Here is a 27,329-nt window from a genome sequence, read left to right as displayed (position 1 = left end):
GCAACCTGAGACAACCAATCCCCGTCCTTCCCTGGGGTATTGTTGTTCCACCCCAGCTTCACGCTATCTGTAAGAGTAGATGGGAGGCCTGTTCTGTTGGTAAAGTCAGTCAGTTGCTCTACCAGCGGTGTAATAAACACTCAATGTGTGTGACAACCCCTGTATTAAAGCTGAGATCTGCAGAAGTTGAAACATGTATGTTCCCTTGTACAAGGCGCCAAACCCTAATTTCTCCTGTAAGTCTCTCTGGATCAGAGCGTTTGCTAAATGACTAAAATGTCAAATGCAATAGTGCAAATGGACGTGGCAGTTTCCCTGCTCCGGATTCCAGATTTAAGTTCCGTTCCACTGTTCAGACTTTAAAAATACAAATCCATAACGTTCTGAACCGGTTCGAACCACATTTAAAAAAGTACACGGTCCTTTCTTTTCATTTTTCAACTCGTGAAATCAACCTCGTATTTACATTTAGCTCATTAAATCACTACACTGTGGTAATCACTACACTGTTATAATCACTACACCCTGGTAATCACTACAACCTGGTAATCAATACACCCTGGTAATCACTACACTGTGGTAATCAATACACCCTGGTAATCACTACACCATGGTAATCACTACACCCTGGTAATCACTACACCCTGGTAATCACTACACCCTGGTAATCACTACACCGTGGTAATCACTACACCCTGGTAATCACTACACTGTTATAATCACTACACCCTGGTAATCACTACACCGTGGTAATCACTACACCCTGGTAATCACTACACCGTGGTAATCACTACACCCTGGTAATCACTACACCCTGGTAATCACTACACCCTGGTAATCACTACACCCTGGTAATCACTACACCCTGGTAATCACTACACCCTGGTAATCACTACACCCTGGTAATCACTACACCCTGGTAATCACTACACTGTGGTAATCACTACACCCTGGTAATCACTACACCCTGGTAATCACTACACCCTGGTAATCACTACACCCTGGTAATCACTACACCATTGTAATCACTACACTGTGGTAATCACTACACCCTGGTAATCACTACACCCTGGACCAGGAAAGCTAGTTGTTTAAACTTTATATGCTTGATGGACAAACAAGTGTAAGCCACGAGATCCAACTGACATTTTGCAGGTGGGGAGCGAGAGAGAGAGAGGGTGGGTGTTGGCTTGAAGCACTGGGCATCATGATATTTTTCAAGTTTTTAATGTCACGTGCACAAGTACAGTGAAATGCTCTTCCTGCTTGGACTTTCCCAGTGCAGTAATCAATAGGATGTGTATATAATGTGTTTAGGACATTAGTAGTAGACCTGTCATTACTTCACCAGAAAGTATTCAGAACCTTCACATTTTGTTACGTTACAGACAGAAGGACAACCATCTCTGGAGCCCTCCACCAACCAGACCTTTATGGTAGAGTGGCCAGACAGAAGGACAACCATCTCTGCAGCCCTCCACCAATCAGACCTTTATGGTAGAGTGGCCAGACAGAAGGACAACCATCTCTGGAGCCCTCCACCAACCAGACCTTTATGGTAGAGTGGCCAGACAGAAGGACAACCATCTCTGGAGCCCTCCACCAACCAGACCTTTATGGTAGAGTGGCCTGACAGAAGGACAACCATCTCTGGAGCCCTCCACCAATCAGACCTTTATGGTAGAGTGGCCTGACAGAAGGACAACCATCTCTGGAGCCCTCCACCAATCAGACCTTTATGGTAGAGTGGCCAGACAGAAGGACAACCATCTCTGGAGCCCTCCACCAATCAGACCTTTATGAGTAGAGTGGCCCTCCACCCAGACAGAAGAACAAACATCTCTGCAGCCCTCCACCAACCAGACCTTTATGGTAGAGTGGCCAGACAGAAGGACAACCATCTCTGCAGCCCTCCACCAATCAGACCTTTGTGGTAGAGTGGCCAGACAGAAGGACAACCATCTCTGCAGCCCTCCACCAATCAGACCTTTATGGTAGAGTGGCCAGACAGAAGGACAACCATCTCTGCAGCCCTCCACCAATCAGACCTTTATGGTAGAGTGGCCAGACAGAAGGACAACCATCTCTGCAGCCCTCCACCAATCAGACCTTTATGGTAGAGTGGCCTGACAGAAGGACAACCATCTCTGGAGCCCTCCACCAATCAGACCTTTATGGTAGAGTGGCCAGACAGAAGGACAACCATCTCTGCAGCCCTCCACCAACCAGACCTTTATGGTAGAGTGACCAGACAGAAGCCACTCCTCAGTAAAAGTCACATGACAGCCCGCTTGGAGTTTTCCAAAAGGCACCTAAAGATTCTCAGACCATGAGAAACAAGATTCTCTGGTCTGATGAAACCAAGATTGAACTCTTTGGCCTGAATGCAAAGCGTCACGTCTGGAGGAAACCTGGCACCATCCCTACGGTGAAGCATCGTGGTGGCAGCATCATGCTGTGGGGATGTTTTTCAGCGGCAGGGACTGGAAGACTAGTCAGGATTGAGGGGCAAAGAACAGAGAGATCCTTGATGAAAACCTGCTCCAGAGTGCTCAGGACCTCAGAGATCCTTGATGAAAGGACCTCAGACTGGGGCCTGCTCCAGAGTGCTCAGGACCTCAGACTGGGGCGAAGGTGTGCCTTGTACACCGCAGGGGCGGCTTCAGGACCTCAGACTGGGGCGAAGGTGTGCCTTGTACACCGCAGGGGCGGCTTCAGGACCTCAGACTGGGGCGAAGGTGTGCCTTGTACAAGGCAGGAGCGGCTTCAGGACAATTCTCTGAATATCTTTGTGCGGCCGAGCCAGTGCACAGTCATGAACCCGATCGAACATCTCTAGAGAGACCTGAAAATAGCTGTGCAGTGACTCTGCCCATCCAACCTGACAGAGCTTGAGAGGATCTGCAGAGAATAATGGGAGAAACTCCCCAAATACAGGTGTGGCAAGCTTGTAGCGTCATACCCAAGGCTGTAATCGCTGCCAAAGGTGCTTCAACAAAGTACTGAGTAAAGGGTCTGAATACTTATCCATTAGCAATAAAAAAAATAAACCTGTTTTTGCTGTGTCATTATGGGGTGTGCAGATTGCTGAGAATATAGTTTTTTAAAATCAATTTTAGAATAAGGCTGTAATGTAGCAAAGTCAAGGGGTCTGAATACTTTCACACAACACATCTTACCCTGTTGAAGTTAATGAAGCCCATGTGAAATGTGATACCTGTATCCTTAAGCCTAGAAAACATACCGGCGGGCAGACACTGGAAGGAGATGTTTCTGAGCGACAGAGGGACTGCTTTGCATTGGCACTTTCATTGTGTTTCATGTGGGACAAAAAAATGATCTCAACCTAAAAGAAAGTCATTAACCGGTTTTCATGCTTTTAAAATAATGGTTCTGTTCCGGACCACTAGAGATCACTTTTGCTCCCGGTTCTGTTTCTGTTCCTTGAAAAATGTCATTATTTCCCGGTTCTGTTCCTTGAACCAGTTCCAACTCCTGGTCACAGTAATATTGAGTGTAGTAAGACCTCACTGAGGTGAATAGTAGTGAAGGACGGGACTTACAGAACTCTGAGGTGTTTGAGGCCAGAGAAGTCTGTCTTGCTGATGGTCGTCAGGTTGTTCCCATTTAGATCACTGGATGAGAGGAGGAAAACACACAGAATATTAGCAAACATGTTGGTCAAGATTGAACTCTTTGGCCTGAATGCCAAGCGTCATGTTTGAAGGAAAACTGGCACCATCCCTACGGTGAAGAATGGTGGTGGCACTCCCCAAAACTCCCCAAATACAGGTGTGCCAAGCTTGTAGCGTCATACCCAAGAAGACCTAAGGCTGTAATCGCTGCCAAAGGTGCTTCAACAAAGTAACGAGCAAAGGGTCTGAATACTTATGTAAATGTGATATTTCATTTTCTTTGCAAACATTTCTCAAAATCTGTTTTTGCTTTGTCATTATGGAGGGCAAACCGTTTAAATCCATTTTAGAATAAGGCTGGAACGTAACAAAATGTGGAAAAAGGTCAAGGGGTCTGAATACAATGCGAATGCACTATAAACACAATAATACTATACTCCTTTATCTAGGACTGGCCTTAGCTACAGGTAGAGCAGACTGGTTTCAGCGACAGTTCAGAATACATGACAGAAGTCTCTCTCTCTCTCCTTCTAGCTGTCTCAATCGCTCTCCTTCCCTCCCGCTCTCATTCACACACAGACACAGGTGTCGTGTGACAGGGGAGCTGCAAATGTGTTGGTGTTGTCTTGCCTGGGGCTACAACGTCTCTTTCAAACACCCACACAGTGTCCTCTGAGCAGCCGCCCACAGAGGTGCTGATTGGATGCAGCAGGCGGTCAACCAATCGCAGGGTGGTTTTATTAAGCCACAGCAGGTTGACTGGCACAAAACAGGAATTAACCGCTCCTCTCCTGAGGACAGTCTGCTTACGTCCCAAATGGCACCACTTTTGGGTGAAAAGGGGTCAAAAGAAGTGCACTATATAGGGAATAGGGAGCCGCAGTAGGATGAGATGTGTCATTGGTAAGCATCTGTGGCTACGTCATCACGAATAACCTGACAGCATGATCTCAACCTAAAGTTTCTGAGAGTCTGAGGAATCCAATGTGAGAAAACACAGAGAATCCTGGTTAAACCAGACAATGCTATTCTCACCATTGTTCTACTTCATGGTGAGCTGCAGCGTTCAGTCAAAGAGAACCTTAGCTTGCTATCAAACATCCTTGGTTATTGATCAACCAGGTCGCTCAACATCCACTGAAATTCGACGTCCGTCCAGGTCCCCAGGACGTCGGGAGATGCCTTCAAACACCGCCACTAGGGACAACGCTGAGCTCTATTACCACCAAGTAGGCTTGTGTTTTGCTAGGGAATTGTGGACAGGGATGGCGGATGGGCGGAAGCCACGAGCTCCAGCTCAAGAGGGTTGAACGTTCAATCCCTGTACAAGGCACTTGTTATTTATTGTTTTGTTTTAACCCAAAACCTGAACCCTTACCTTAACCATTCAGAATGAATGCCTAAACCTAACCTTCAAAATGTTAGGTTTATGGACAAACGTTGGGATTCTGCAGTGAGTCTGTGAGCATGCTGGTCACAAGAAAGAGCAGTCGATTTCAGATGTTTGAAAAGGTCCTAAGGACGTCGATACTTAACCATTTGAGTTGTTTGTGTTTTAACCCTGTAACCAAATCAAATCAAATCTTACTGTTCACACACACACACGGTTAGCAGATGTTAATGCGAGTGTAGCGAAATGCTTCTAGTTCCGACAGTGCAGTAATATCTAACAAGTAATCTAACAATTCCCCAACAACTACGTAATACACAAAAACCTAAAGGGGTGAATGAGAATATGTACATATAAGTAAGATTTCCCGGGGTAACAATGTAAGAAATATTACATAAAATAACTAAATACTGCATTGTTTCCTAAGAACTCGAAGGGAGGCAAACTATGAGATCAGGTTGCAGGCAGGGCTGTGAGAGCTTGTTGTATAGACAGGGTTATTATATTTTGGGATTTCTGGAATTCAATTTTTGGGGGGGGGTTGGAAATTCTTCCGCAACCCCATTTTCAAATCAGTCGCGACCCCTAGTTTGGGAACCGCTGCTTTACAATATGACCTCATTGTCTTTGGTTTAATTGACAGCCAGATAGGAGAAGATGATGTCACCTTTGCCACAGGGCTCTGTGGTGAGAGCCTGTAAGACAGTGTGTGTGCGGTATCAGGTTGCTGTACTACAGTAAAGAGTGAGGTAGAGGATGACCTTGTCTGTCCCAAAGAGCAGTATAACGTGTGTATGAGTGAGTGAGTGAGTGAGAGAGAGACACAGTGGTTTCGGTGTGTGATCTTAACCCAGACTTCACCCATGGAGCAGTGAGAAAAATGTTGAACGGTTTGAAGAGAGAGAGATGTGGAATTACAGGGGGTCTATAATCCCTCTCATGATGTGTGTGAAATTGCTCTGACAGTGAGTGGACCTGGGCACCAGAAGAAGGTTGTGTTTGACCTATATACTGTATAAGTACACACACACAATGCTCTCTTCCTGGTGTTTCAGAGAGCAACTCCTACATCATCCCTAGAGAGACACTCGTAATTGTGTCACTGTTACAAACAAGGAGGCTGTATTTACAACAACTGAAATCACTGATGTGGTTTCCCAGGATACGTGACTGGAGTATAAGCTTGGAGAAGAGTCTTAGCTAACAGGGTCCTGGAAAAAAAGGGAGCGAGATCGAATAGGTCCTAATGACGTCGAGAGAGAGAAAGAGAGATGACGGATAGGAGGGGGAGATGAACACACACACACCTTGTGTGCTGATGAGGTGTGGATAATTGGGTTTTGTGGAGCATGGAGAGGTCAGGGGTCAGGGAAGCCTGAAGTAGAGAGAAACTCCACCAGACAAAGGCTTGTTACAGCAGAACGCGTCTTACACACTTACACAGCGCAACACATACAGTACATACTGACACATTCATCCTTCCAGCCACCTGCACACTCTATCTCCCTCACACACACAGCAAATTACTCCGCAATAGCAGCTTCAGTGGGCAGTCAAGCAGCACAAGTTCCACTCAAGTTCTCCCTTATTAGCTGGGCTATGAAAGGAAAGGCCACAGAGAGAGAGAAAAAGATAGACAGATGAAAAAAAGAGAGAGACAGAGAGACAGAGAGAAACAGAGATATATGGAGAGAGATAGATGGAGAGAGAGACAGAGAGAAACAGATAGAGATAGATGGAGAGAGACATGGCATTATAAAATCTATGTACACAAACAACAAATGTGTTCAAATTGACAAAAAAACAAACACATTTCTTTCCACAGGGCCGTGGGGTGAGACAGGGATGCAGCTTGAGCCCCACATACATTTGAAGTCATAAGTTTACATACACCTTAGCCAAATACATTTAAACTCAGTTTTTCACAATTCCTCACATTTAATCAGAGCAAAAAAGTTAGGATCACAACTTTATTTTAAGAGCTTGAAATGTCAGAATAATAGTAGAGAGAATGATTTTTTTCAGCTTTTATTTCTTTCATCACATTTCCAGTGGGTCAGAAGTTTACATACACTCAATTAGTATCTGGTAGCATTGCCTTTAAATTGTTGAACTTGGGTCAAACGTTTTGGTAGCCTTCCACAAGCTTCCCACAATAAGTTGGGTGAATTTTGGCCCATTCCTCCAGACAGAGCTGGTGTAACTGAGTCAGGTTTGTAGTCCTCCTTGTTCGCACACGGTTTTTCAGTTCTGCCCACAAATTCTCTATAGGTTTGAGGTCAGGGCTTTGTGATGGCCACTCCAATACCTTGACTTTGTTGTCCTTAAGCCGCTTTGCCACAACTTTGGAAGTATGCTTGGGGTCATTGTTCATTTGGAAGACCCATTTGCGACCAAGGTTTAACTTCCTGACTGATGTCTTGAGATGTTGCTTCAATATATCCACATAATTTTCCTACCTCATGAAGCCATCTATTTTGTGAAGTGCACCAGTCCCTCCTGCAGCAAAGCACCCCAAAACATGATGCTGCCACCCCCGTGCTTCACGGTTGGGATGGTTTTCTTCGGCTTGCAAGCCTCGCCCTTTTTCCTCCAAACATAATGATGGTCATTAAGGCCAAACAGTTCTATTTAACGTTTCATCAGACCAGAGGACATTTCCCCAAAAGTACAATCTTTGTCCCCATGTGCAGTTGCAAACCGTAGTCTGGCTTTTTTCATGGCGGTGTTGGAGCAGTGGCTTCTTCTTCCTTGCTGAGTGACCTTTAAGGTTATGTCGATATAGAACTCGTTTTACTGTGGATATAGATACTATTGAAAATGTTTCCTCCAGCATCTTCACAGGGTCCTTTCTGTTGTTCTGGGATTTATTTGCACTTTTTGCACCAAAGTACGTTCATCTCTAGGAGACAGAACGCATCTCCTTCCTGAGTGGAATGACGGCTGCGTGGTCCCATGGTGTTTATAGAGTACTTGCATACTATTGTTGGTACAGATGAATGTGGTACCTTCAGGTGTTTGGAAATTGCTCCCAAGGATGAACCAGAATTGTGGAGGTCTCCAATTTCTTTTCTGAGATCTTGGCTGATTTCTTTTGATTTTCCCATGATGTCAAGCAAAGAGGCACTGAGTTTGAAGGTAGGTCTTGAAATACATCCACAGGTACACCTCCAATTGACTCAAATGATGTCAATTAGCCGATCAGAAGCTTCTAAAGCCATGACATTTTCTGGAATTTTCCAAGCTGTTTAAAAGCACAATCAACTTAGTGTGTGTAAAATTCTGACCCACTGGAGTTGTGATACAGTAAATTATAAGTGAAATAATCTGTCTGTAAAGAATTGTTGGAAAAATAACTTGTGTCATCCACAAAGTAGATGTCCTAACCGACTTGCCAAAACTATAGTTTGTTAACAAGAAATTTGTGGAGTGATTGAAAAATGAGTTTTAATGACTCTAACACAAGTGTATGTAAACTTCCGACTTCAACTGTATATATCAACAAATTGGCGAAGACACTAGAACAGTCTGCAGCACCCGGCATCACCCTATTAGAATTTGAAGTCAAATGTCCAAGGAGGGCCTACAGCAGCACCTAGATCTTCTGCACAGACCTGGACCCAGAAAGCAAATCTCAGTAAGACAAAGAGCACACAAAAAACTATACCTACTGTACTTCGGCCTAAACATCAGCGCCACGGGTAACTTTCACAAAGCTGTGAACGATCTGAGAGACGATCTGAGAGACAAGGCAAGAAGGGCCTTCTATGCTATCAAAAGGAACATATAATTTGACATCCCAATTAGGATCTGGCTAAAAATACTTGAATCAGTTATAGAACCCATTGCCATTTATGGTTGTGTGGTCTGGCGTCCGCTTACCAACCAAGAATTCACAAAACGTGACAAACACCAAATTGAGACTATGCATGCAGACTTCTGCAAAAACATCCTCTGTGTACAACGTAAAACACCAAATAATGCAGAGAAGAATTAGTCCGATACCCGCTAATTAACAAAAAGTTGTTAAATTCTGCAACCACCTAAAAGGAAGTGATTCCCAAACCTTCCATAACAAAGCCATCACCTACCGAGAGATGAACCTAGAGAAGAGTCCCCTAAGCAAGCTGGTCCTGGGGCTCTGTTCACAAACACAAACACACCCCACAGAGCCACAGGACAGCAACTCTATTAGACTCAACCAAATCATGAGAAAACTAAAAGATAATTACTGGATACATTGGAAAGAATGGACCAAAAAACAGAGAACTGGAATCTGTCTCAGGCAAGCTCGTCATCCTCACCAAGGCCTTGACCCGACTGCAGTTCGTTGCAGCGTTGTGAACAGAGTGTCCCATGGTGGCGGTGGGGTTATGGTATGGGCAGGCATAAGCTACGGAGAACAAGCACAATTATATTTTATCGATGGCAATTTGAATTCACAGAGATACTGGGATGAGATCCTGAGGCCCATTGTCGTGCCATTCATCTGCCGTCATCACCTCATGTTTCAGCACGGCCCCATGTCGCAAGGATCTATACACAATGTCCCAGTTCTTCCATGGCTTTCATACCAGACGTCACCCATTGAGCATGCTTTGGATGCTCTGGATGGACGTGTACGACAGAGTGTTCCAGTTCAAGCCAATATCCAACAACTTTGCACAGCCATTGAATAGGAGTTGGACAACATTCCACAGGCCACAATCAACAGCCTGATCAACTCTATGTGAAGGAGATGTGTCTCGCTGCATGAGGCAAAAGGTGGTCACACCAGACACTGACTGGGTTTCTGATCCACGCCCCTACCCTTTTTTTAAGGTATCTGTGACCATCAGACGCATATCTGTATTCCCAGTGATGTGAAATCCATAGATTAGGGCCTTATATGAACTCAGTAAAATCTTTGAAATTGTTGCATGTTGTGTTTAAATTTTTGTGCATTCTACAACAAACCCCAAAATAAATTTGACAATAGATAGAATACCTGAATACCTACTAAAATCCCTGAGCTCCATTATTTGTCCGTGCCAGTAAAATGTGCTATTATTCAGTCAATATGTGATGGATTTTTAAAATCCGGTTTCACGAGCGCCCAGATGCTCGATTGATTAGCGGATTAAAACGAGTTGTCTGCACTGATTGGCCACACATGGGTCCTCTGCAGTGTGGGAGCGTGTGTGTGTCCATGTGTATTACCATCATCAAGATAAACACAATGAACTAACTGTTAATGTGTTATCTCTGTGGTTGTCTCTCCTTCAATGGTCTGTGATGTGTGTCAGATGCAGCAGGTCACAGCTGCTCCTAAATACACTGGAACTACATGGAGCAGCTGCATCACCATGCTGCTGTTAGCACACTGACTAAACACACACACACACACACGATGATTACAGGAGACAGGCGGAATTGAGATCTGTCATACTTGAGTAAAAGTAAAGACACTTTAACAGAAAATGAAGAAAAAAAACAAGTTAAAAAGTACAAGTAAAAGACACCCAGTAAAATACAACTTGAGTAAAAGTCTAAAAGTATTTGGTTTTAAATATACTTAAGTATCAAAAGTAAATGTAATTGCTAAAATGTATAAGTCTAAATAATTTCAAATTCCTTATATTAATCAAACCAGATGGGTCTATTTTCTTGTTTTTTTAAATGGATAGCCAGGGCCTCCAACATTCAGATATCATTTACAAACGAAGCATCTGTGTTTAATGAGTCTGCCAGATCAGAAGCAGTAGGGATGACCAGGGATGTTCTCTTGATAAGTGTGCAAATTGGACAATTTTCCTGTCCTGCTAAGCACAAAAAAATATAACAAGTACTTTTGGGTGTCAGGGAAAATGTATGGAGTAAAAAGTACTTTTTTTATTTTTAGGAATGTAATGAAGTAAAAGTAAGTACAGATACCCATAAAAACGACTTAAGCAGTACTTTTTACTTAAGCACTTTACACCACAGGGATAGAGTGAGTGTCTAAGAAGTCGTGACAGAGTGGAGCCAGAGGTATCAGCCCCCCACAGCGTCTCATCTCTGTCTAATCTATTTCCCTTTATCTCTCTTACCCCCTGCTAGCCGCCACCGCGCGCTAACCGCTAATCCACTCTTGGCCGGGTTGACGATACAGCGGCATCACACGGTGAAAACATCGGAAGCCATTCATTTTGAATGGAAGGAAAGCGAGAGAAGCAGAGTGGGCGGGGAACTGTTTGGTGAAGTGAGCATGGTTGAGGGAGCTGAACGGAGTGGGACTAAAGTTAGGGAAAGCTTCATTCTATGCAATTCCTCCGCGATATCGCGGCGCGAGTGACCAATCGAAGCTTACTATGGCTTCCACCCCCTACTGGATTGGCTTACAGCAGCTGTTGATATGTAGCACACTACTTAGCATGCTTGCTAGCTTGTTAGCACCCACGTGAGGGTGAAGCTAATGTGGCGAGGATGGTTACCGCTGTATAGTTAACCTCGGCCGTCACACTTGTTTAGCAGCTCCGCCAACAGCCAGAGCAGATAACACATACTAACATCACGTCTAGCCCCTAAATGAACACACAAACCAAATAACACATACTAACATCACGTCTAGCCCCTAAATGAACACACAAACCAAATAACACATACTAACATCACGTCTAGCCCCTAAATGAACACACAAACTCAAAAACACAAATACACATGTATGAATACACAGAGAGCCAAGTGTCTATACATCAGAAAAACACAGACAGATAAATAAACATATACATACACATACACACACAGTGTGTGGTTTCCGTCTGGTGTGTGTGACTGCCGCCGGTGGCTCCAACCCTTGCAGAGATTTGTTTGGGTTTAAACTTCCAGGAGCTGAACATAGATCCCCTTCTCTGATACCAAACACACACACAAACAGGAGGGATTTATTTAAGTTTCCCATAGTGGAGAAGGACAGGGGTCCAAGTCTCAGACTCAGAGTGGGGGTCCATGACCTTTGACCTCTTAATGACATGACAATAAGCTGGTGTCCACACACACACACACACACACACTACAAGAAATCCCATTAGCTAGAGCAGACACTCTCTGTTAATAATACTGTAGTCCTTAACAAAAGGTGGAGAGAAATGGTCCCACTTTATAGAAAATGGCCAAAAACCTATAGCAGACACACTGGGATAGTCCTACAGTAGACACACTGGGATAGTCCTACAGTAGACACACTGGGATAGTCCTACAGTAGACACACTGGGATAGTCCTACAGTAGACACACTGGGATAGTCCTACAGTAGACACACTGGGATAGTCCCACAGTAGACACACTGGGATAGTCCTACAGTAGACACACTGGGATAGTCCTACAGTAGACACACTGGGATAGTCCTACAGTAGACACACTGGGATAGTCCTACAGTAGACACACTGGGATAGTGGCACAGTAGACACACTGGGATAGTCCTACAGTAGACACACTGGGATAGTCCTACAGTAGACACACTGGGATAGTCCTACAGTAGACACACTGGGATAGTCCCACAGTAGACACACTGGGATAGTGGCACAGTAGACACACTGGGATAGTCCCACAGTAGACACACTGGGATAGTGGCACAGTAGGCACACTGGGATAGTCCTACAGTAGACACTCTGGGAGAGTCCTACAGTAGACACACTGGGATAGTCCTACAGTAGACACACTGGGATAGTCCTACAGTAGACACACTGGGATAGTCCCACAGTAGACACACTGGGATAGTCCTACAGTAGACACACTGGGATAGTCCTACAGTAGACACACTGGGATAGTCCTACAGTAGACACACTGGGATAGTCCTACAGTAGACACACTGGGATAGTCCCACAGTAGACACACTGGGATAGTCCTACAGTAGACACACTGGGATAGTCCTACAGTAGACACACTGGGATAGTCCTACAGTAGACACACTGGGATAGTCCTACAGTAGACACACTGGGATAGTCCTACAGTAGACACACTGTGATAGTCCTACAGTAGACACACTGGGATAGTCCCACAGTAGACACACTGGGATAGTCCCACAGTAGACACACTGGGATAGTCCCACAGTAGACACACTGGGATAGTGGCACAGTAGACACACTGGGATAGTCCTACAGTAGACACACTGAGATAGTCCTACAGTAGACACACTGGGATAGTCCTACAGTAGACACACTGGGATAGTCCCACAGTAGACACACTGGGATAGTGGCACAGTAGACACACTGGGATAGTCCCACAGTAGACACACTGGGATAGTCCCACAGTAGACACACTGGGATAGTCCCACAGTAGACACACTGGGATAGTCCTACAGTAGACACACTGGGATAGTCCTACAGTAGACACACTGGGATAGTCCTACAGTAGACACACTGGGATAGTCCTACAGTAGACACACTGGGATAGTCCTACAGTAGACACACTGGGATAGTCCTACAGTAGACACACTGGGATAGTCCTACAGTAGACACACTGGGATAGTCCTACAGTAGACACACTGGGATAGTCCTACAGTAGACACACTGGGATAGTGGCACAGTAGACACACTGGGATAGTCCCACAGTAGACACACTGGGATAGTCCCACAGTAGACACACTGGGATAGTGGCACAGTAGACACACTGGGATAGTCCCACAGTAGACACACTGGGATAGTCCTACAGTAGACACACTGGGATAGTGGCACAGTAGACACACTGGGATAGTCCCACAGTAGACACACTGGGATAGTCCTACAGTAGACACACTGGGATAGTCCTACAGTAGACACACTGGGATAGTCCTACAGTAGACACACTGGGATAGTCCCACAGTAGACACACTGGGATAGTCCTACAGTAGACACACTGGGATAGTCCTACAGTAGACACACTGGGATAGTCCTACAGTAGACACACTGGGATAGTCCTACAGTAGACACACTGGGATAGTCCTACAGTAGACACACTGGGATAGTCCTACAGTAGACACACTGGGATAGTGGCACAGTAGACACACTGGGATAGTCCCACAGTAGACACACTGGGATAGTCCTACAGTAGACACACTGGGATAGTCCTACAGTAGACACACTGGGATAGTCCTACAGTAGACACACTGGGATAGTCCTACAGTAGACACACTGGGATAGTCCCACAGTAGACACACTGGGATAGTCCCACAGTAGACACACTGGGATAGTGGCACAGTAGACACACTGGGATAGTCCTACAGTAGACACACTGAGATAGTCCTACAGTAGACACACTGGGATAGTCCTACAGTAGACACACTGGGATAGTCCCACAGTAGACACACTGGGATAGTGGCACAGTAGACACACTGGGATAGTCCCACAGTAGACACACTGGGATAGTGGCACAGTAGACACACTGGGATAGTCCTACAGTAGACACACTGGGATAGTCCTACAGTAGACACACTGGGATAGTCCCACAGTAGACACACTGGGATAGTCCTACAGTAGACACACTGTGATAGTCCTACAGTAGACACACTGGGATAGTCCCACAGTAGACACACTGGGATAGTCCTACAGTAGACACACTGGGATAGTCACACTGTAGACACACTGGGATAGTCCCACTGTAGACACACAGGGATAGTCCCACAGTAGACACACTGGGATAGTCACACTGAGATAGTCCCACAGTAGACACACTGGGATAGTCCTACAGTAGACACACTGGGATAGTCCTACAGTAGACACACTGGGATAGTCCTACAGTAGACACACTGGGATAGTCCTACAGTAGACACACTGGGATAGTCCCACAGTAGACACACTGGGATAGTCCTACAGTAGACACACTGGGATAGTCCTACAGTAGACACACTGGGATAGTCACACTGGGATAGTCACACTGTAGACACACTGGGATAGTCACACTGTAGACACACTGGGATAGTCACACTGAGATAGTCCCACAGTAGACACACTGGGATAGTCCTACAGTAGACACACTGGGATAGTCCTACAGTAGACACACTGGGATAGTCCTACAGTAGACACACTGTGATAGTCCTACAGTAGACACACTGGGATAGTCCCACAGTAGACACACTGGGATAGTCACACTGTAGACACACTGGGATAGTCACACTGAGATAGTCACACTGTAGACACACTGGGATAGTCACACTGTAGACACACTGGGATAGTCACACTGAGATAGTCACACTGTAGACACACTGGGATAGTCCTACAGTAGACACACTGGGATAGTCCCACAGTAGACACACTGGGATAGTCCTACAGTAGACACACTGGGATAGTCCTACAGTAGACACACTGGGATAGTCCTACAGTAGACACACTGGGATAGTCCTACAGTAGACACACTAAGATAAACACACTGGGATAGTCACACTGGGATAGTCCTACAGTAGTCAGGGAAAGTCCTACAGTAGTCAGGGAAAGCCCTACAGTAGTCAGGGAAAGCCAGGACACTGACATAATGAAGTTCTGCTCAAATAAATGTTTATTTATTTTATTTCACCTTTATTTGTGTGTGTAATAGTTAGATATATTTCTAAATTACAGTAGATGTGTCATTCTGTTTTGCATGTCTGACTACAATACCAACCCTCTATAATATCTACCCCACTTGAACCCCACAATACCAACCCTCTATAATATCTACCCCACTTGAACCTAACAATACCAACCCTCTATAATATCTACTCTACTTGCACCTCACAATACCAACCCTCTATAATATCTACTCCACAATACCAACCCTCTATAATATCTACCTGACTTTAACCTAACAATACCAACCCTCTATAATATCTACCCCACTTGAACCTAACAATACCAACCCTCTATAATATCTACCCCACTTGAACCTCACAATACCAACCCTCTATAATATCTACCCCACTTGAACCTCACAATACCAACCCTCTATAATATCTACCCAACTTGAACCTCACAATACCAACCCTCTATAATATCTACCTGACTTTAACCTAACAATACCAACCCTCTATAATATCTACCCCACTTGAACCTCACAATACCAACCCTCTATAATATCTACCCCACTTGAACCTAACAATACCAACCCTCTATAATATCTACCCCACTTGAACCTCACAATACCAACCCTCTATAATATCTACCTGACTTTAACCTAACAATACCAACCCTCTATAATATCTACCCCACTTGAACCTCACAATACCAACCCTCTATAATATCTACCCCACTTGAACCTAACAATACCAACCCTCTATAATATCTACCCCACTTGAACCTCACAATACCAACCCTCTATAATATCTACCCCACTTGAACCTAACAATACCAACCCTCTATAATATCTACCCCACTTGAACCCCACAATAAGGTTCAGTTTAGGTCCCATTTCATATCAAACCAGCCTTTTGTTGCCAGCACTGCTTTGTTCAGAGTTGGAAGCATATTGCCGGCTGGTATGGACAATATTGTCCCCCTCCCTCCATCCCACCCCACTCAAATAACGGTTCCCGGGAGCCCAAGGCGTTAGCCATTTTTCACCGTTGCCTTGACAATACCCCAGGGAGTGGGGAGGAATATTGTTTGACTGGTGGAGTTACCATGATGAATCACCCTCTTATTGCCCCGGGACCCCACGGGAATACACACACAGAGTTAGTGTGTGTTCCCAATCTACCTCCCTGACACACAGATCACTTTACACTTGACATGCTAATTATCAGACAAGAGGTTTAACACACCCCATCCTGTAATGACCTACTACTACTACTAGACTGACCCGTATTCACAACGCTTCTCACAACAAGACTGCTGATCTAGGATCAGTTTGGCTTTTCAGGTCATAATGAATAAGAGATGAAACCTGATCCTTGATCAGCACTGCTAGATGAACCCTGGTTCAGTTCTGTTGGAGATTGTCTGATAGAGTTGGTTCAACGACATGACTATGGCTGCCGTGGATGTACTGAGCTACTGTATTAGGGGATATCTTGTAGCTGGATCACCAACCCCCTTAGAGACCACAGTGACCCCGGCATATAGTCTAACCTCCTCTGACTGTAGTCTAGTGGGTCAGGTCCTCATGCATGGCTTGACGAGGACAGGCAGAAGTGTTTGTATTAGGGGATATCTTGTAGCTGGATCACCAACCCCCTTAGAGAACACAGTGACCCCGGCATATAGTCTAACCTCCTCTGACTGTAGTATAGTGTGTCAGGTCCTCATGCATTGCTTGACGAGGACAGGCAGAAGTGTTTGTATTAGGGGATATCTTGTAGCTGGATCACCAACCCCCTTAGAGACCACAGTGACCCCGGCATATAGTCTAACCTCCTCTGACTGTAGTCTAGTGGGTCAGGTCCTCATGCATGGCTTGACGAGGACAGGCAGAAGTGTTTGTATCTGACACAGGTCAGCTACTGTATCACTGAACAACACATCAGTGTTTCTGAATCCTGGTCCCGGGTACACAAGGGCAGCCTAGTGGTTAGAGGCGGGTAGCCTAGTGGTTAGAGGCGGGCAGCCTAGTGGTTAGAGGCGGGCAGCCTAGTGGTTAGAGGCGGGTAGCCTAGTGGTTAGAGGCGGGTAGCCTAGTGGTTAGAGGCGGGTAGCCTAGTGGTTAGAGGCGGGTAGCCTAGTGGTTAGAGGCGGGTAGCCTAGTGGTTAGAGGCGGGCAGCCTAGTGGTTAGAGGCTGGTAGCCTAGTGGTTAGAGGCGGGTAGCCTAGTGGTTAGAGGCGGGTAGCCTAGTGGTTAGAGGCTGGTAGCCTAGTGGTTAGAGGCGGGTAGCCTAGTGGTTAGAGGAGGGTAGCCTAGTGGTTAGAGGCGGGTAGCCTAGTGGTTAGAGCGTTGGACTAGTAACCGGAAGGTTGCCAGTTCAAACCCCCGAGCTGACAAGGTACAAATCTGTCGTTCTGCCCCTGAACAGGCAGTTAACCCACTGTTCCCAGGCCGTCATTGAAAATAAGAATTTGTTCTTAACTGACTTGCCTAGTAAAATAAAGGTGAAAAACAACAAAAAAACAACAACGGGGGGGCAGATTGTTTTGGTCTGATTCCATGAATCAACTCATCATCAAACCTCTGATTCGTGGAATCAGGTGTGTAGTGCTGCTAGCGGAAAAACTCAAACGCGACCCCCGGGATGAAGAACCTCTGGAATACAGTCATCACACTATGACGTCATCATTGTTGTGACTCCTCTACAGAGAGAGGAATAGGGCACTGTGTCTAGAATACCCACTCAGAGGCTTCACTGACCCACAGACACACTCTGCCCCCTGGGACCATTAATAATTCACACACATGCACTCCAGACCTGAGACAGACAGTACATGATGTTAAGCCTCCCCAAGATCCCAACCCTCACACACACCAAGAGGGACACAAACAAACACACAGAAGGAGGGGGAGAGAGTGAGTGACACAGAGTGTGAGTGAGAGAGAGAGAGGAATGAGCCTGTTTGAGCCCTAACGTGGCTAAGAAAGTACTGACTGTGTGTTCAGCTAGTGTGATTGATGGGCATTGAGTAAGTGCACTAGGGCAGTGGTTCTCCAACCTCTCCTCATGGACCCTCAGACGTTTCACCCTTCTGTTGTAGCCCTGAACTATCTCACCTGATTTACCTAGTCGGCGGTCTGATGATTAGTTGAATCAGTGGTGCTGGCTCTGGAATAGATTTTAAAAAACAAGGAACGACTTGGGGGTCCCTGAGGAGAGGTTGGAGAACCCCTGCACAAGGGGTTGACTAACTGTACAGTTCATGGGGAGTCTCTAGCTGGATATTACTGGTGTAGTAGACTATAGTAGAGAGTCCCTAGCTGGATATTACTGGTGTAGTAGACTATAGTAGAGAGTCTAGCTGGATATTACTGGTGTAGTAGACTATAGTAGAGAGTCCCTAGCTGGATATTACTGGTGTAGTAGACTATAGTAGAGAGAGTCCCTAGCTGGATATTACTGGTGTTGTAGACTATAGTAGAGAGTCTCTAGCCGGATATTACTGGTGTAGTAGACTATAGTAGAGAGAGTCCCTAGCTGGATATTACTGGTGTTGTAGACTATAGTAGAGAGTCCCTAGCTGGATATTACTGGTGTAGTAGACTATAGTAGAGAGAGTCTCTCGCTGGATATTACTGGTGTAGTAGACTATAGTAGAGAGAGTCCCTAGCTGGATATTACTGGTGTAGTAGACTATAGTAGAGAGAGTCCCTAGCTGGATATTACTGGTGTAGTAGACTATAGTAGAGAGAGTCTCTAGCTGGATATTACTGGTGTAGTAGACTATAGTAGAGAGAGTCTCTAGCTGGATATTACTGGTGTAGTAGACTATAGTAGAGAGAGTCTCTAGCTGGATATTACTGGTGTAGTAGACTATAGTAGAGACTCTAGCTGGATATTACTGGTGTTGTAGACTATAGTAGAGAGAGTCTCTAGCTGGATATTACTGGTGTTGTAGACTATAGTAGAGAGAGTCTCTAGCTGGATATTACTGGTGTAGTAGACTATAGTAGAGACTCTAGCTGGATATTACTGGTGTAGTAGACTATAGTAGAGAGTCCCTAGCTGGATATTACTGGTGTAGTAGACTATAGTAGAGAGAGTCCCTAGCTGGATATTACTGGTGTAGTAGACTATAGTAGAGAGTCCCTAGCTGGATATTACTGGTGTAGTAGACTATAGTAGAGAGTCCCTAGCTGGATATTACTGGTGTTGTAGACTATAGTAGAGAGTCCCTAGCTGGATATTACTGGTGTAGTAGACTATAGTAGAGAGAGTCCCTAGCTGGATATTACTGGTGTAGTAGACTATAGTAGAGTCTCTAGCCGGATATTACTGGTGTAGTAGACTATAGTAGAGAGAGTCCCTAGCTGGATATTACTGGTGTTGTAGACTATAGTAGAGAGTCTAGCTGGATATTACTGGTGTAGTAGACTATAGTAGAGAGTCCCTAGCTGGATATTACTGGTGTAGTAGACTATAGTAGAGAGAGTCCCTAGCTGGATATTACTGGTGTTGTAGACTATAGTAGAGAGTCTCTAGCCGGATATTACTGGTGTAGTAGACTATAGTAGAGAGTCTCTAGCCGGATATTACTGGTGTAGTAGACTATAGTAGAGAGTCCCTAGCTGGATATTACTGGTGTAGTAGACTATAGTCGAGAGTCTCTAGCCGGATATTACTGGTGTAGTAGACTATAGTAGAGAGTCTCTAGCCAGATATTACTGGTGTAGTAGACTATAGTAGAGAGAGTCCCTAGCTGGATATTACTGGTGTAGTAGACTATAGTAGAGAGAGTCCCTAGCTGGATATTACTGGTGTAGTAGACTATAGTAGAGAGAGTCTCTAGCTGGATATTACTGGTGTTGTAGACTATAGTAGAGAGAGTCTCTAGCTGGATATTACTGGTGTAGTAGACTATAGTAGAGAGAGTCTCTAGCTGGATATTACTGGTGTAGTAGACTATAGTAGAGAGAGTCCCTAGCTGGATATTACTGGTGTAGTAGACTATGGTAGAGAGAGTCCCTAGCTGGATATTACTGGTGTAGTAGACTATAGTAGAGAGAGTCCCTAGCTGGATATTACTGGTGTTGTAGACTATAGTAGAGAGAGTCCCTAGCTGGATATTACTGGTGTTGTAGACTATAGTAGAGAGAGTCTCTAGCCGGATATTACTGGTGTAGTAGACTATAGTAGAGAGTCTCTAGCCGGATATTACTGGTGTAGTAGACTATAGTAGAGAGAGTCCCTAGCTGGATATTACTGGTGTAGTAGACTATAGTAGAGAGTCTAGCCGGATATTACTGGTGTAGTAGACTATAGTAGAGAGAGTCCCTAGCTGGATATTACTGGTGTAGTAGACTATAGTAGAGAGTCTAGCCGGATATTACTGGTGTAGTAGACTATAGTAGAGAGTCCCTAGCTGGATATTACTGGTGTAGTAGACTATAGTAGAGAGTCTAGCCGGATATTACTGGTGTAGTAGACTATAGTAGAGAGAGTCCCTAGCTGGATATTACTGGTGTAGTAGACTATAGTAGAGAGTCTAGCTGGATATTACTGGTGTAGTAGACTATAGTAGAGAGAGTCCCTAGCTGGATATTACTGGTGTTGTAGACTATAGTAGAGAGTCTCTAGCTGGATATTACTGGTGTAGTAGACTATAGTAGAGAGTCCCTAGCTGGATATTACTGGTGTTGTAGACTATAGTAGAGAGTCCCTAGCTGGATATTACTGGTGTAGTAGACTATAGTAGAGAGAGTCCCTAGCTGGATATTACTGGTGTTGTAGACTATAGTAGAGAGTCCCTAGCTGGATATTACTGGTGTAGTAGACTATAGTAGAGAGAGTCTCTCGCTGGATATTACTGGTGTAGTAGACTATAGTAGAGAGAGTCCCTAGCTGGATATTACTGGTGTAGTAGACTATAGTAGAGAGAGTCCCTAGCTGGATATTACTGGTGTTGTAGACTATAGTAGAGAGAGTCCCTAGCTGGATATTACTGGTGTAGTAGACTATAGTAGAGAGTCCCTAGCGGATATTACTGGTGTAGTAGACTATAGTAGAGAGAGTCTCTAGCCGGATATTACTGGTGTAGTAGACTATAGTAGAGAGTCTCTAGCCGGATATTACTGGTGTAGTAGACTATAGTAGAGAGTCCCTAGCTGGATATTACTGGTGTAGTAGACTATAGTAGAGAGAGTCCCTAGCTGGATATTACTGGTGTTGTAGACTATAGTAGAGAGAGTCCCTAGCTGGATATTACTGGTGTTGTAGACTATAGTAGAGAGAGTCCCTAGCTGGATATTACTGGTGTAGTAGACTATAGTAGAGAGAGTCCCTAGCTGGATATTACTGGTGTAGTAGACTATAGTAGAGAGTCCCTAGCTGGATATTACTGGTGTAGTAGACTATAGTAGAGAGTCTCTAGCTGGATATTACTGGTGTAGTAGACTATAGTAGAGAGTCTCTAGCTGGATATTACTGGTGTAGTAGACTATAGTAGAGAGTCTCTAGCTGGATATTACTGGTGTAGTAGACTATAGTAGAGAGAGTCCCTAGCTGGATATTACTGGTGTAGTAGACTATAGTAGAGAGAGTCTCTAGCCGGATATTACTGGTGTAGTAGACTATAGTAGAGAGTCTCTAGCCGGATATTACTGGTGTAGTAGACTATAGTAGAGAGTCCCTAGCTGGATATTACTGGTGTAGTAGACTATAGTCGAGAGTCTCTAGCCGGATATTACTGGTGTAGTAGACTATAGTAGAGAGTCTCTAGCCAGATATTACTGGTATAGTAGACTATAGTAGAGAGTCTCTAGCTGGATATTACTGGTGTAGTAGACTATAGTAGAGAGTCCCTAGCTGGATATTACTAGTGTAGTAGACTATAGTCGAGAGTCTCTAGCCGGATATTACTGGTGTAGTAGACTATAGTAGAGAGTCTCTAGCCGGATATTACTGGTGTAGTAGACTATAGTAGAGAGTCTCTAGCTGGATATTACTGGTGTAGTAGACTATAGTAGAGAGTCTCTAGCCGGATATTACTAGTGTTGTAGACTATAGTAGAGAGAGTCTTTAGCTGGATATTCTGGTTAGACTATAGTGAGATCTGGCTGGATATTACTGGTGTTGTAGACTATAGTAGAGAGTCTCTAGCTGGATATAGTTAGTCTCTAGCCGGATATTACTAGTGTTGTAGACTATAGTAGAGAGAGTCTTTAGCTGGATATTGCTGGTGTTGAAGACTATAGTAGAGAGTCTCTAGCTGGATATTACTGGTGTTGTAGACTATAGTAGAGAGTCTCTAGCTGGATATTACTGGTGTTGTAGACTATAGTAGAGAGAGTCTCTAGCTGGATATTACTGGTGTAGTAGACTATAGTAGAGAGTCTCTAGCCGGATATTACTAGTGTTGTAGACTATAGTAGAGAGAGTCTTTAGCTGGATATTGCTGGTGTTGAAGACTATAGTAGAGAGTCTCTAGCTGGATATTACTGGTGTTGTAGACTATAGTAGAGAGTCTCTAGCTGGATATTACTGGTGTTGTAGACTATAGTAGAGAGAGTCTCTAGCTGGATATTACTGGTGTAGTAGACTATAGTAGAGAGTCTCTAGCTGGATATTACTGGTGTTGTAGACTATAGTAGAGAGAGTCTCTAGCTGGATATTACTGGTGTAGTAGACTATAGTAGAGAGTCTCTAGCTGGATATTACTGGTGTTGTAGACTATAGTAGAGAGAGTCTCTAGCTGGATATTACTGGTGTTGTAGACTATAGTAGAGACTCTAGCTGGATATTACTAGTGTTGTAGACTATAGTAGAGAGAGTCTCTCGCTGGATATTACTAGTGTTGTAGACTATAGTAGAGAGTCTCTAGCTGGATTTTACTGGTGTAGTAGACTATAGTAGAGAGTCTCTAGCTGGATATTACTGGTGTAGTAGACTATAGCAGAGAGTCTCTAGCTGGATATTACTAGTGTTGTAGACTATAGTAGAGAGAGTCTTTAGCTGGATATTACTAGTGTTGTAGACTATAGTAGAGAGTCTCTAGCTGGATATTACTGGTGTAGTAGACTATAGTAGAGAGTCTCTAGCTGGATATTACTGGTGTAGTAGACTATAGTAGAGAGTCTCTAGCTGGATATTACTGGTGTTGTAGACTATAGTAGAGAGTCTCTAGCTGGATATTACTGGTGTTGTAGACTATAGTAGAGAGTCTCTAGCTGGATATTACTGGTGTAGTAGACTATAGTAGAGAGTCTCTAGCCGGATATTACTGGTGTTGTAGACTATAGTAGAGAGTCTCTAGCTGGATATTACTGGTGTAGTAGACTATAGTAGAGAGAGTCTCTAGCTGGATTTTACTGGTGTAGTAGACTATAGTAGAGAGAGTCTCTAGCTGGATATTACTGGTGTAGTAGACTATAGTAGAGAGAGTCTCTAGCTGGATTTTACTGGTGTAGTAGACTATAGTAGAGAGTCCCTAGCTGGATATTACTGGTGTAGTAGACTATAGTCGAGAGTCTCTAGCCGGATACTACTGGTGTAGTAGACTATAGTAGAGAGTCTCTAGCCAGATATTACTGGTGTAGTAGACTATAGTAGAGAGTCTCTAGCTGGATATTACTGGTGTAGTAGACTATAGTAGAGAGTCCCTAGCTGGATATTACTAGTGTAGTAGACTATAGTCGAGAGTCTCTAGCCGGATATTACTGGTGTAGTAGACTATAGTAGAGAGTCTCTAGCCGGATATTACTGGTGTAGTAGACTATAGTAGAGAGTCTCTAGCTGGATATTACTGGTGTAGTAGACTATAGTAGAGATTCTCTAGCCGGATATTACTAGTGTTGTAGACTATAGTAGAGAGAGTCTTTAGCTGGATATTGCTGGTGTTGAAGACTATAGTAGAGAGTCTCTGGCTGGATATTACTGGTGTTGTAGACTATAGTAGAGAGTCTCTAGCTGGATATTACTGGTGTTGTAGACTATAGTAGAGAGTCTCTAGCTGGATATTACTGGTGTAGTAGACTATAGTAGAGAGTCTCTAGCTGGATATTACTGGTGTTGTAGACTATAGTAGAGAGAGTCTTTAGCTGGATTTTGCTGGTGTTGAAGACTATAGTAGAGAGTCTCTAGCTGGATATTACTGGTGTTGTAGACTATAGTAGAGACTCTAGCTGGATATTACTGGTGTTGTAGACTATAGTAGAGAGAGTCTCTAGCTGGATATTACTGGTGTAGTAGACTATAGTAGAGACTCTAGCTGGATATTACTAGTGTTGTAGACTATAGTAGAGAGTCTTTAGCTGGATATTGCTGGTGTTGAAGACTATAGTAGAGAGTCTCTAGCTGGATATTACTGGTGTTGTAGACTATAGTAGAGAGTCTCTAGCTGGATATTACTGGTGTTGTAGACTATAGTAGAGAGAGTCTCTAGCTGGATGTTACTGGTGTAGTAGACTATAGTAGAGAGTCTCTAGCTGGATATTACTGGTGTTGTAGACTATAGTAGAGAGAGTCTCTAGCTGGATATTACTGGTGTTGTAGACTATAGTAGAGAGTCTCTAGCTGGATATTACTGGTGTTGTAGACTATAGTAGAGAGTCTCTAGCTGGATATTACTGGTGTTGTAGAATATAGTAGAGAGAGTCTCTAGCTGGATATTACTGGTGTAGTAGACTATAGTAGAGAGAGTCTCTAGCTGGATATTACTAGTGTTGTAGACTATAGTAGAGAGTCTCTAGCTGGATTTTACTGGTGTAGTAGACTATAGTAGAGAGAGTCTCTAGTTGGATATTACTAGTGTTGTAGACTATAGTAGAGAGAGTCTCTAGCTGGATGTTACTGGTGTAGTAGACCATAGTAGAGAGTCTCTAGCCGGATATTACTGGTGTAGTAGACTATAGTAGAGAGTCTCTAGCTGGATATTACTGGTGTTGTAGACTATAGTAGAGAGTCTCTAGCTGGATATTACTGGTGTAGTAGACTATAGTAGAGAGTCTCTAGCTGGATATTACTGGTGTTGTAGACTATAGTAGAGAGAGTCTCTAGCTGGATTTTAAAGGTGTAGTAGACTATAGTAGAGAGTCTCTAGATATTACTAGATAGAGACTCTAGCTGGATATTACTAGTGTTGTAGACTATAGTAGAGCTGGATATTACTAGACTAGAGACTCTAGCTGGATATTACTAGTGTTGTAGACTATAGTAGAGAGAGTCTCTCGCTGGATATTACTGGTGTTGTAGACTATAGTAGAGACTCTAGCTGGATATTACTAGTGTTGTAGACTATAGTAGAGAAAGTCTCTAGCTGGATATTACTGGTGTTGTAGACTATAGTAGAGAGTCTTTAGCTGGATATTACTGGTGTTGTAGACTATAGTAGAGAGAGTCTCTAGCTGGATATTACTAGTGTTGTAGACTATAGTAGAGAGTCTCTAGCCGGATATTACTGGTGTTGTAGACTATAGTAGAGAGTCTCTAGCTGGATATTACTGGTGTAGTAGACTATAGTAGAGAGAGTCTCTAGCTGGATTTTACTGGTGTAGTAGACTATAGTAGAGAGAGTCTCTAGCTGGATATTACTGGTGTAGTAGACTATAGTAGAGAGAGTCTCTAGCTGGATTTTACTGGTGTAGTAGACTATAGTAGAGAGAGTCTCTAGTTGGATATTACTAGTGTTGTAGACTATAGTAGAGAGAGTCTCTAGCTGGATGTTACTGGTGTAGTAGACCATAGTAGAGAGTCTCTAGCCGGATATTACTGGTGTAGTAGACTATAGTAGAGAGTCTCTAGCTGGATATTACTGGTGTTGTAGACTATAGTAGAGAGTCTCTAGCTGGATATTACTGGTGTAGTAGACTATAGTAGAGAGTCTCTAGCTGGATATTACTGGTGTTGTAGACTATAGTAGAGAGAGTCTCTAGCTGGATTTTAAAGGTGTAGTAGACTATAGTAGAGAGTCTCTAGCTGGATATTACTGGTGTTGTAGACTATAGTAGAGACTCTAGCTGGATATTACTAGTGTTGTAGACTATAGTAGAGAGAGTCTCTAGCTGGATATTACTGGTGTTGTAGACTATAGTAGAGACTCTAGCTGGATATTACTAGTGTTGTAGACTATAGTAGAGAGAGTCTCTCGCTGGATATTACTGGTGTTGTAGACTATAGTAGAGACTCTAGCTGGATATTACTAGTGTTGTAGACTATAGTAGAGAGAGTCTCTAGCTGGATATTACTGGTGTTGTAGACTATAGTAGAGAGTCTTTAGCTGGATATTACTGGTGTTGTAGACTATAGTAGAGAGAGTCTCTAGCTGGATATTACTAGTGTTGTAGACTATAGTAGAGAGTCTCTAGCCGGATATTACTGGTGTTGTAGACTATAGTAGAGAGTCTCTAGCTGGATATTACTGGTGTAGTAGACTATAGTAGAGAGTCTAGCTGGATATTACTGGTGTAGTAGACTATAGTAGAGAGAGTCTCTAGCTGGATATTACTGGTGTAGTAGACTATAGTAGAGAGTCTCTAGCTGGATATTACTGGTGTAGTAGACTATAGTCGAGAGTCTCTAGCTGGATATTACTGGTGTTGTAGACTATAGTAGAGAGAGTCTCTAGCTGGATATTACTGGTGTTGTAGACTATAGTAGAGAGAGTCTCTCGGTGGATATTACTGGTGTTGTAGACTATAGTAGAGAGAGTCTCTAGTTGGATATTACTGGTGTTGTAGACTATAGAGAGAGTCTGGTCAAAAGTAGTGCACTAAATAGGGAATAGGGTGCAATTTGGGATTCAGCCTATATAAGGGACATGGAGT

General features: G+C 43.9%; 1 protein-coding gene across 1 annotated transcript in view; it reads right to left on the bottom strand.

Annotated features, from left to right (window-relative positions):
• The window catches only part of LOC135534130 (slit homolog 2 protein-like), a 32,132-nt gene that overhangs the window by 3,926 nt on the left and 877 nt on the right, over positions 1 to 27,329 (bottom strand). Inside the window, exon 2 of the mRNA XM_064961260.1 lies at positions 3,564 to 3,635. Coding sequence (XP_064817332.1) covers positions 3,564 to 3,635 — 72 coding nt within the window. The remainder of the gene's footprint in view (positions 1 to 3,563; positions 3,636 to 27,329) is intronic.

Source organism: Oncorhynchus masou, chromosome 5 (assembly GCF_036934945.1).
Source record: "Oncorhynchus masou masou isolate Uvic2021 chromosome 5, UVic_Omas_1.1, whole genome shotgun sequence".
Taxonomy (NCBI): Eukaryota; Metazoa; Chordata; class Actinopteri; order Salmoniformes; family Salmonidae; genus Oncorhynchus; species Oncorhynchus masou.
The sequence above is the reverse complement of the archived record's forward strand: the minus strand, read 5'-3'. Positions and strand labels throughout refer to the sequence as shown.